General features: G+C 42.0%; 1 protein-coding gene across 6 annotated transcripts in view; it reads left to right on the plus strand.

Annotated features, from left to right (window-relative positions):
- hdac4 (histone deacetylase 4) overlaps positions 1–12,400 on the plus strand; it is a 130,101-nt gene that overhangs the window by 102,392 nt on the left and 15,309 nt on the right. For all 6 annotated transcript variants that reach the window (XM_078263246.1, XM_078263248.1, XM_078263249.1 and 3 more), the window contains 5 exons: positions 2,643–2,750; positions 4,538–4,593; positions 4,981–5,068; positions 5,967–6,086; positions 6,204–6,301. In XM_078263246.1, coding sequence (XP_078119372.1) covers positions 2,643–2,750; positions 4,538–4,593; positions 4,981–5,068; positions 5,967–6,086; positions 6,204–6,301 — 470 coding nt within the window. The remainder of the gene's footprint in view (positions 1–2,642; positions 2,751–4,537; positions 4,594–4,980; positions 5,069–5,966; positions 6,087–6,203; positions 6,302–12,400) is intronic.

Below are 12,400 nucleotides of genomic sequence, written 5' to 3' on the forward strand. Positions count from 1 at the left end.
GAAGATTGTCAGTGTGGATGAAAAGGCCAGCGGTCTGACAGAGCGGGTGACTGGCAGGTTAAAGTTAACATTATTTAAAGTAGGTGAGCCCCAGGTTTACATCAAAAAACATTGCTAGAGCTCTGGCATCGTCCACTCGGCACATGTGTCTACAGTTCAAACACATCGACACACAGACCTTCCTTTTCTTCTTTTCCTCTGCCAGCTTCTTCTTCTCTGTGTTTATCAAGTGCTCCATCTGCCTGCAGTACCTGCCCTGCATGATGGAGGGTGTGTATATTATCATGTGCAAGGTCCTGCTTACAATCAAGTAATCACATAGAATATTGTGGTTAATTTGGCTTTGTGTGTGTGTGTACCTACATGTGCGTGGCTGTACTGTTGTGATTGGGGCTGAGGAACGAGCGTGCCTTAGCATTAACAATGCTTAACCACTGAATGGTGGCCCTGTTTGTACATACTCAAACACACACACACATATATACACACACACACACACACACACACACACACACACACATAATCATACTGTATATACAGTCAATCCTGAAATCTTATTTTCACTCTATAAAATAAATAAATAAATAGCTCAACTTTTCTTGCCTTTAATTTCCAGTTTGTTTTTACCCATACTTAAAATGTTCCATCATATGGACTTGTCCACATCGAAACTGACGTACCCTTTACTTTAAAATTGACATATAAAATTACAATAAAGCTCAGAATGAGTAACCCATTATTAATTAAGAAATATTTTAAGTTTTTAACTAAGACAATTTATGTATTGATGAACATCTTAAAACACAGTTATCTTACTCATCTGGGGTCTCATTTATAAAACTGTGCGTAGGATCCTTACTAAAAGTGTACGTACGCCCAAAAGCCAAAAATGGCGTACGCCAAAAAAACATTCAGATTTATAAAACCGTGCGTACGCACACCTGTAAGCAATGTTCCCTTTATTAATCACAGATTACCCACAAGTGTGCGTACGTGGATCAGCTTCTTATCCCGTCCTGTACACTCCCATTTGTTAACCATAAATAGTCAATGCAAAGCACCTCGTGATTGCTGATCAGTATATGAATGACACTGGCAGTTGTTCTTTCGTTACGCCGAATCATGACAACTGGAGGGGAAAAAGCAAAAAACTTCTCAGACGCTCGGGAATTACTGCAAATTGAATTATAATTTCAGCCCGTTCTCGCAATGTAGGGAAACCTGTATAACCTAACCTAACTTAACCTATATTAATAATACTGTCCAAAACGGCAGGCATTACGGCACTCTGGGACAGCGTTGATAAACCAGACCTAGATTTAACAGAACTATATATTATATCCAAACAAGCCTTAGTGATAAAGGTGAAGATTATATATAATATTTATAAATAAAAAAAACACTTAGCTGTCTGACATTTCCCTCTGGAAACAGCCGGTTTCCCCCAGAGTGGCGAGGACCTGTATTTGGACCAGGATGGCACGGTTCCGGCACGTTGCCCTCTCTACTGGACCCAATTCAGTACATAGATCCAAGAGCACAGCTTTAGGGAATTTAAATCGGCATTGTCGTGGTCCCTGAATTCTCTCTCTCTCCTGATTCTTCCATTGGCGTAGTCCTCCTGCAGGGTCAGCACTGCCATCATGCAGCATTATGCACAGGGCTCACCGCAGAATTTATATGTTTCCAACAATTTCTGATTGTTAACACCTTGCCAAAATCACAGCATCAACTAGTGGTATTCCCCAACCCTGAGAAACAATTTGAAGCCGAAAGTGTAATAGGCAAACATACTTTTCTTCATGCAGGTTTTGTCACGAACAGTATTAAAGGTCAGACCGAAAACGAGGACATTAAGGGTATATATATATATAGTGTTTGGCTGCACTGAGCCTGTTCTGAGACGTGTGTTAAGAGTTGTGTTGCTTGGAATGAGTTTTGCAGGAGATGTGAACTGTTTAGCTCAGGTGACTCTTGGTAGTGCAGACTGTAGTTTGAGTTTTGCACGTGGCTTCAGTTGTGACCACTGTCGTTTTAGCAATCGGAAAAAACAAAACAAAAAAATGTGCGTGAGGCATCAATACTTGAACATATTACGAGTAACTGTTATTCCCACATGTACTTTCTGCAGTCTGACTTCAGTTCACCACCTCACACATGGGTCAGAGTTTGCGCAGAGGACCGCACATTCTGCCGTCAAGTTTGTTTTTTATAAATCACAACCTTTGCGTGGGAAGTGGCGTACGCACATTTTCAGCCCCGTTTTGTGCATACGCCACGTTTATAAATGAGACTCCCGCTTCTTTGAGTGTGCTAAAAAAAAATATTCAGAAATGATGCTGTCGGTATGATTAAGCTTCTAAATATGTCTTACTGCCTCACAGTGTCACTCTCTGTTGTGTTCTCTCAATTCCAGCAGGCCCTAAACAGCCACTTTTAAAGACTAACTTTGATGTGAAATGACACAAGCTGAATCATATTTCAAATGTCCCACAGTTTTGCAGTCACTGTCACACTGAAGTACTGTAAACCATCAAATGATGAAAAAAAAAAATGGAAAACAGTGTGAAGTTGCATATTTTTTCTCCTTTTAAAAAATGTGATATAAACAACTCAATACTGCATTGTGTTTGTGTTTGCAGGTGGACAGCGACACCATTTGGAATGAGGTCCATTCATCCAGTGCAGCTCGTCTGGCCGTCGGCTCGGTGGTGGAGCTCGTCTTCAAAGTAGCAACAGGAGAACTGAAGGTTTGTTCGGATGCTTTGTTGAGTCAAATGAGCAGTAAAGTTGTTGTTTGCTTTATTTACAGGGATTGGACTGACTAATGGATGACATGTGTTTGTCATCTGTGTGGCCTTTATATGTGGGTATTTCTGTGTTTTCGTTTAATAACCTTTGAGTTGGAGCCAACAAAGCTCAGATGGATTCCACCAAAATAAATCCATGACTAGAAGTTTTAAAGGTTTGATTTTAGTCTGCGTGTCAGGTTTGACTGCCTCTATGCACATAAGTGATTATGTAAATGTTTATTTGAGAATATTGCTAATGGATTAATTAAACCTTGTTACACCCAACACTATGAGTACATCATCTCACAGTGCTGTACTATCCATCCACACCACACCATACCACCTCCCAGACAGACATCCCCACCCCCGTCACGCTTTGCCCAATAGCCAGCCAGCCTTCCTGTGTCTGTGGCAATGGCTGCTTACTGTTTGAACCCAGCAGGGAGGCCCGGCCACTGCAAATGCCAACAGACCCCACTAACAGGCCTGTTTTATTGGCATTACACCACAGCCACCTGCAGAGCAGCCGTCACACTTAGCGTTAGCTTAGCACCAACATACCACAGACTAATGACATTCCTCTGAGAGACAGTAGCACGCCATGTTTTTGACTATATGTGCTGCCATTCAGTACCTCTTGCATGTGGGCACAATTACTATAAAAACGAATGGTCTGTTCTATAGAACATTTTGTGATTGCTAATATCAGAGCTTAATAGGAAAATAAAATGGACCACACATTCCAGGAGGAAAAACGCTAGACATGACGAATATGGATTTGCTTCAATTGTGGTTCAAGTTCACAGGCATTGACTTGCCCTCAGCTTAACCTGATCTTAACACATGCATACACATGTGTACACACGCACACACACACGCTCACACACATGCTCTCACACACACACACACACACACACACACACACACACACATATATGCTTACACACATACAGTACAGATGGTCCTCTGTGGATCCTCCACAGCCAAAATGACCAAATTCCACCTGCACCAACAACTCTCTGAGCTCCACAGAACGCTATAACTCTACTCCCCACACACACACACACACACACACACACACACACACACACACACACACACACACACATCTGTCACTCACTCCATCTGTTGCTTTCTATTTCTCTCCCTATTTTAATCCATTGTTATTTTTTCCTGTGCGTGGAGAAACAATCCACCTTCCCCTCGTCTCTCATACACCTACGTACATATTGTATTATGCAGCCCGCTTTAACTGAGTGTCTTCAAACCAGCTGAGGCCGTTGTCTCTACAATAAACTCTCGGCTAGCTGCTAATCCACAGCAGCTGACTCAACATCATTAGTCCAGCTTGCCTCGCTCTACATCAGCCCGAACATCTATCTAATGTCCCCCCAAAGCAGTGGGAGCCCCAAAAACAGTTGCTGGGAGTCCCACAGGCCCCTGCCTTAACAACGCTCCCCTTAACTGACCTGATGTAAGCATCTGTTTCTGTGTATGGTTATGCACACGCTTATGAATTTCTCTGCCTGTGAGAATTTTTAAATATTGAACTAAGGCACGGTGACATTTTCTTTGAAGAATTATCGTGGTGAGAAGATTATGGTTTGGTATTGACGGACGCACATTGTACATAGACGTAAGCTCATGAGACTGAATTAATTTTGCTTTTGATTTGTGTTGTCATCCTCATCTGACCACTCAGAAAGGAAATGTATCGTTAGATTGATTTTTGTTTCCCCTGACAGAATGGTTTTGCTGTAGTTCGACCTCCTGGACACCACGCTGAGGAGAGCACGCCTATGTAAGTACATTGGAAAATGGAGCAAGAGAAAGATCAGTTCTAGCCTGAATAACAGCAACTTTATCAGACCTTTCTCCATAACTTCATCATTCTGGTAAATTCAATTCCCTTCAGGACATACAATTCCCTGAAATTTCCTACTCCCTCACTTCCGTTAAAAAGCTTTATTAGCCTCGTCCTTCTAGACAACTTGCATTCCATTTTGTAATATAGTATATGCAAATATTAAAGCTTCTATTTAATTTCGGCACAACATACATTAATGTGTTGTACCTTAATGTCAGATATACTTTAATGTCATGATTGTATTTAAGTATATTGCTCAAAATTGTAAATATGATGATTTCAGGAAGTTAATAGCACTGTCTCGTTACTGTCCACTTTCAGGGGCTTCTGTTATTTCAACTCAGTCGCCATAGCAGCCAAGCTGCTGCAGCAGAGACTCAATGTCAGTAAAATCCTCATCGTGGACTGGGTGAGTACCAAATACAGCGCAATGGTTTGCTTGATACATAACCATCTATTTAGAGAATTCACACCTAAGTGCCGTTGTGGTGGCAGTTGAACATCTTATTTACATTGTGTGTTTTCATTAGGTTTTCTTTTTTCAGAAATGGGTAGGCAGGATATCTTGTAAAATAAACCACAGAAACCCAGAAATACATATATATGCCCATTAGACCACTGGGTCCAAAACAGTCCGCAACCTGTATAGTGTACTTGTTATGAGAGGAAGAAAATAATATATCAGCTTAAAATATCAGCTATTTAGGTCAGACACTGTCTCTCTTTTGAAAAAGGGACAAAGTAATTTTTAAGAAGGTATGACAAAGCCTCGGTCATGTCTAGGAGTCCCTGGCTGGCCATGGCCATTACCAAAAGCCTTTGAAGGGCTTTTTCATTTCCTCTCTGTCTGTCACAGGGGGACGTTTAGTGCAGCTAGCAAAGTCATTGTCATGCGACTCCAGCCAACAGGGACATTTTTAGGATCAGTGTATTTTAAGCATTCTTGGGATATAGTCAATGAGGTCATTTAATAGATGTTGTCTTGCTGGCAAAAGTAAAGAACTTTTGAAGTTGAGTTTTATTGAATCCTGTTGACCATCCCTCTTTAACATCACAACGGACTGCAGCTGAGGTTCAGACTTGACTGTCTGGCAGTATTGCAGTCTCTGAGTGTCATTCAGTTAGTCCTGGTGCAGGTGCAGGAGTTGGTTGTCCCGTCTCTGTGAAACTCATTCCAAATCATTTGATGTCCTTTTGGTGACAGCTGCTGTTATGTCTCCAGTGTTAATCACTCATTTTCCCACACTCACACCACACCCCGCTGTGTACGATTTCTGCCCTAACCAGTCCCTTTTCGATGTTTCCAGGATGTTCACCATGGTAATGGCACCCAGCAGGCCTTCTACGCAGACCCCAGTATTCTCTACCTGTCACTGCATCGCTACGATGATGGCAACTTCTTCCCTGGCAGTGGAGCACCTGACGAGGTGGGAAGGAACACCAGTCTGTCTCTCTGCCTGCCCACCCACCTGTTGCACAAAGTAACCCTGTGTGTGTGTGTGTGTGTGTGTGTGTGTGTGTGTGTGTGTGTGTGTGTATTTTAGGTGGGCAGTGGAGCAGGTGAAGGCTTCAATGTGAACATGGCCTTTACTGGAGGACTGGAACCTCCCATGGGTGATGCAGACTACCTGGCTGCATTTAGGTAAGACACAATAACATCTGCTACTTTAGAGAGAGTTTGTGTCTTACGGTAGATTTAGTTACTTTGCAATGCTAAATATCTGCCCTGAAAGTGACTTGGAGGGAAGGCTCAGCAGTACATACTTTGACAAATGTTCTATTGGGGGCTGTTGCGTAGGGAGCTGCAAAGCCTGATTTCTATTAGGTCCACTCTAGACTGGCACTGCTCCATCAGACTTTGTAATGAAACAAATAGGCAGAGTTTTATCATCATCAAATAGCAGTATAATAACTGTTCCCCTTCACCCACTCTCTCTCTGCCCCCTGCCTCAATAATGATCCCATTTGTTCTTGTTCCACCAAACACACACACACACACACACACACACACACACACACACACACACACACACGCACACACACACACACACACACGCACAGTCACACGTAAAAAACATACATACACACACACACACACACACACGCTTAAAAGGCCTACAAGCATACAGACATGGAGTTACCACAGACGTCTCACGTCTCATGCACACCTCTGGTTCAAACAGCTGGTAAGGAGCAGGTCTGGATTGGTTCCAGCACTCTTTGAAGATGAACCCATGTATGCAACTGTGTGTCCATCTGGCCCGAGCCAAGCACACTAAACGGACAGGCCACAGTCTTCTCACAGCTTTCCGCACGCAAGCACCCGGAAGCACACCTTAGCCCGTTAATGCAGCCCAGACCCCTGTGTGCTCTCACTCCCCCTCTCTTCACTTTTTATTGTTTCTTCCCCCTTCATCCTCCTCTGTCTACCCATGTGTGCATACAGACCGATGACAACCACATAATATACATATATCATACTACAGACATGTGACATGTATGTATAATCACTGAAGCCAGTAGCCAGTGCAGTATGCCTCACACACAAGTTGGTATATTATTTCTCTCCATCTATATTGATACACAAAGCAGAGTATTATTCACACAAATTAAATACCATTGAACAGTAACACATACAAACTATTTAGTATTGCACTTCCATAAAGTTGGTTTACTCTCCAGAGACAGAATAAAAAAGACAGGTCAAAATTGATACAGCGGAGGCTGAGATATCCAGACTTTTAGTCCCCATGTGGATCACGCTAGAAAAAACCTAGGATCCTGCAATAATTATTGTAATGCAACTCAATAGCATCTTTCATTAGACACTTACTGCCTCCTAAATGTCCTCTTCTTTCAAACACCACACCTCCCAGTTTATAATGCACTAAATGCAGGCTTTTGGTTAAAAGGTTTAGGTCTTAAGCCCAAGATGAGATAACGCTGATGACATCGTCAGGGTTATTTTCTTTCAAACTTTGGAGAGCCAGAGCCACGGAAAACATTACACAACTGTTTTCACAGGCTGTGTAGTACTCATTGTGATGACTACACTGAACGTCCTGTACAAAATAGGTGGAGTGACCCTTTAACTCTTATAAGGGCATTGTTGGAGATGCTCCATCTGTATTTGAGCCAAATAATGCATCTTTAAGTTAGTCAGTACCGCATTGTGCTTTAGTTAAACCAGACCACTCTCTTAACACTAAACTGCTTTGTTATACAGTAGTTTTGATATCTGTGTTTGTTCGGGGGTGCATCCACCCACATGAGTAAACATGCATGTGGAGAGAGGCTTGTACTATGTTTGCGTGTTCTGTTTATGTAATTGTAGGTTATTAAATCAGAATTATGAAGGAGGTCCAAAGATATAAAGTAAAAGAGAGTTTGGGTGTGTATCACCTCAGACCCTGGTGCCATTAATCCCCCGAGGCTGTAGTAGTATTGGACAATTCATAGGCCCCACAGGACAGCAGCAAAACTGTCTCACACAAAAGTCAGCTCATAGATCTACCACACACACACACACACACACACACACACAAACACAAACACACACACACACACACACACACACACACCGTAACACAGTTACAGATACTGCATGTGTTTATACAAATGCACATGCTGCACACAAGCTCATAGAAATGCAGAAGGCCCTGTCTTAAACTTACATGAAGGTGCATGAATATGCACAAAAACACAGAGAAACAGATGCACAAATGCTCACACATGCAGCTTTTACATCCATGTGCTTACACATTTACAACCACATGCAGACGGACACATCTGCATGGACACCTGATACACACAGCCTCTCTTTCTCTCTTTCAATCTCATTGTTTATCTGTGTGTTGTGGTCCTCTCCTTACTCCCTCTTTGTCTTCGGGAGGGGATGCGTGCCTTGCAGCCGGCACCTTCCCATTCCTCCGCTGGCCTGTGCCACGTTGCATTTGCAGGGGATCAAGTCTGAGCCTCCAGAAAGCACAGAGAAAAAAGATAAGAAAATTGGCCCTAATGAAAACCAGAAGCACCATCTCTCTCTCTCTCTCTCTCTCTCTCTCTCTCTCTCTCTCTCTCTCTCTCTCTCTCTCTCTCTCTCTCTCTCCTCATCCTCCTCTCACTCCCTCTTCTACCATGAACTTGGAAAGAAGAGAGAGAATTAAACTTAATTCAAACCAGCTCTCCGCAGCGCCAGATGACAGGGCTTTGAAGTGTAAGTGTGCGTGTGTGAGTTTTTCGCTCTCTTATTCTCTTTCTCCTCTCTCGCGCTCCTCCACTCTTTTTTTTTTTTTTATGAACGGAGGGGGAAAGCCTTGAAGCTCTGTAGTTTAACCTTTTGTTGACTGGTCTGATGAACACTGCTCCCTCTAAGGGACAGTCTACATTCCTCACCTGGCCCTTTACTGAATGGGTGAGGTTGAATCTTTCCAATGTTAACAACTCATGGTTTGGATGCTTTCTGTCCCTATAATACTTTACAATCATTGAAAATGAAGGAATTAGCTGGTAATGGTAATTATCTTTGGTAAATAGTGGCAGATTGTTTGACTAAAAAACTTGCTGTCTCACCTTTGCATAACAGAAACTCAACCTCAAATGTGTTTACACTCTTTTTATTAAAGAGATATAACATATACAGTACCAGTCAAAGGTTTGGACAGACTTGTGTTGAAACTTTTGACTAGTACTGTATTTTTGGCAGAAATGGAATTAGATAACTAGTTTATTCCAATGTCTATTAACAATTGAAACCTAAGGATTTGATAACTAAACACATGTTTAGAAATACTAAATGTCTTATCTCCAGCTTGTGGTCCACCACCAATGCCACATTTCAGCCCTTTGCCCTCCATGTTAGAAACCTGGAATACGTTGGATTAGAAGGCATAATCACAATGTGGAAAAGGATAAATTAAGGACTAGAGTAATTGCACAAAGATTAGGAGTCTCTAGAGAGGAAGTTTTCCTTGGCTCCAAAAATTACCACTACGTCAAGACCTACTGCTGTATTAACCTGTGTGAGCACATTTGTGTGCATTTGAAATCATATTGGATGACAGTTGCCCAAAACTGAATGCACTCATTAGGATCAGAAGAGTAGTAATAAGACAGAGCAGAGCAAATGGAAAAAGGCCCATTGTGAGGTTTAGCTTGGTGAAGTTAGTAGTCTATAAAATACAGTCGACGTTAACAGGGCTTGATGTGCAAAGGGAGATATGTTGCGTGTGCACAGAGGCAGTGATGGTGGCAGTAAGAATTGCATTTCATGTGTCTGTGTTTGTCACAGATTCAAGTTAGATTCTTATCTTGATTATTGTCTGTCATCATAATCAATGTATAATTTGGAAGTACTTTGGCAGAGGTTTTTAAAGTCTGAGAAAATAACCATGATGATGTCAGGCTTGACCCCTGCTGCCTTGATTTTGACCACTCTTTTTTTTTTTTTTATCTGTCTCGCGGGTCCCCCAACTTTGTGAATGGCAGAACTGAATTGCTGGAGTTTATTGACCAAACAACATTCCCACACACTCTCTCACGCGTGCAAACACAGACCCAACAATCCTCAGCTGATACTTTGACACATGCACCGGTTGCTAGGTAAACCAAACAATTCGTAAACATAAGTTTACACTACATGCTTACTCAAGTAATTCCACTCACAGTAAGATCTATCTGTGAGAGAGCCAGCAGTGGTTTACATCACACTTCACTCAGGATGCCCCGTAGCTTACAGCTCAGTCGTAAACTCTTCCCTCCCATAATTAACAGAGAGGCTTTTTCATCTCCACATACAACGCCTCTGATTCACACACAATTAGTCTTTGCTAAAACCGCTGGTTTCCCTTTATGCCAGTCTGCTAATTGATTACTGTGGGTTTTTATTTCCTTAAATATGGAAATTATTCAAGGCAACAGCACTTTTCATCATCGTGAGTGACCAGAACTGTCTCTGTCTGTGTTCAAGGTTAGTAGAGGAGGGTGGGGGAGCTCTCAGTAGTTAAAAGTATCCTTGGTGGTCAAGGTTTCCCCCTGCGCTGCCGTGTGTCAGCCCACGTGCGCGCCTGTGGCCAGCTCCTTTTAGTGTGGGGTCTTTTACGGCCCAAATGTTATTGAGCCAATGCTGTGTGTGAATGTGAGTTGGTGGAGACAGAGGGAGAAAACCTGTGACACATGCGATAAAATCTTAAACTGGAGCTGAAAAATATTAACTTCCCTAAGTTCATTTCACATAATTGTCTAGTTTGTGTTGACTGTGGTCTGATTAAAAGCTGATGAACTGTTGATACAACAGAACTGGTACAATAAATCATGTTACCTTTTTTTTTCTTTTTTTTAGACGTGCACTTGCCCTAATGCTGACATCATTTTCATCCACTTTTCATTCATGTCCTTACTCAGTCTTGGTTTATGTTTTCTTTCTAGACTCCTCCCCCAGACGTTTAAGGCCTTTCCCTCTTTCATTTTCTTGCTCTCTGTATCTCTCTCTTTTGTTTGCTCCATCCTATTCCTATATCTTCTTTACATGACGTTTTCCTCTGAAATATTGCCAAATGCACGCTAACACACAGTAACACATGCACTCTGTGTATTCTTTTTGTCTGGGACTACCAAAAAGCTTCTAATACTACCTACCGCCTCTCCCTCCGACAGCTGTGTGTACGTATGGGTGTTGTGTTGTGGTGGGGGGGGGTGTGGTGTGCGCAGTTGAGGGTTATAATTTGGTGGTGAACAAGAACTGGAAAGACCGGTGGCCTCCAAAGTTCAGGGCACGCTGCTCACCCACAGCCTGCAAACCAGCACCATGTTCCTGAGGTTGGCAAAGTACAGAGGACCTACGGCGGAACCCTGTGGTACTCCGTCACTCGCAGACCTCACAAAAACACTACTCGCCCAAATATCCTAGACCCCCAGAACATTCTTTTGTAGACTCTAAGCAAATCCGAGAGAACCACATCCGTGAAGTCTATAACTATTTATGAACTTAATGAGACATCCTTAATCATACTAAACCAGATTGCTATGACACATTATACTTTCATACAAAGTCGAATAAGCCTCGCGGGAAACCCTAGTTCAGTGATCAGACATTTATAATAATTCATAATTTACAGATACCCTTACCAGATACAGAAAAAACTAACTTAGAGTTATTTCATTAACTGTTTAATTGTTTTTTCTGTAAGCAATGTTTAAATTACCTAGATTATAAGTGGATTAATTTCTTTAATTAACAAATGAAGTTGATAAATTCAAACTAGTCTAATCTTATGTGTTCTCTAATTTTATCTTTCTGTGCAAAACACACATACTGTATGGTGGGGGTTTTTCTAACAGGGTCACTATATAAACCGGACTGGATTTTCCAGCCACAACCTGCAGTGAATCATTACACAGTACCCCACTGATGATTGGATTTATGAGCATTACACATTGCACACAAGCAGCCTCCCTACCAGCTGTGTGTTAAGAGGAAGGTTGAACATAAACAGCCCTTGTTGACCACACCCATCCAGTGTTAGAATTATCCTGCATACTTAACACACATACACACGCATGCAATTACATGTGTCCTTCCGTTTCTCCATTTTATATAAGGATGTTGTAGTATATCACTGCCTTTAAATTTCCAAAACTTTCCACTTCAGAAAGTGTATGCTGTAATTTTTTCTGCCACACACATACAGTACATACAAACTCATTAGGTGGATGTTTGCTTTGATAACCATGAAAGGGAAAG

Source organism: Sander vitreus, chromosome 11, assembly GCF_031162955.1.
Source record: "Sander vitreus isolate 19-12246 chromosome 11, sanVit1, whole genome shotgun sequence".
NCBI lineage: Eukaryota > Metazoa > Chordata > Actinopteri > Perciformes > Percidae > Sander > Sander vitreus.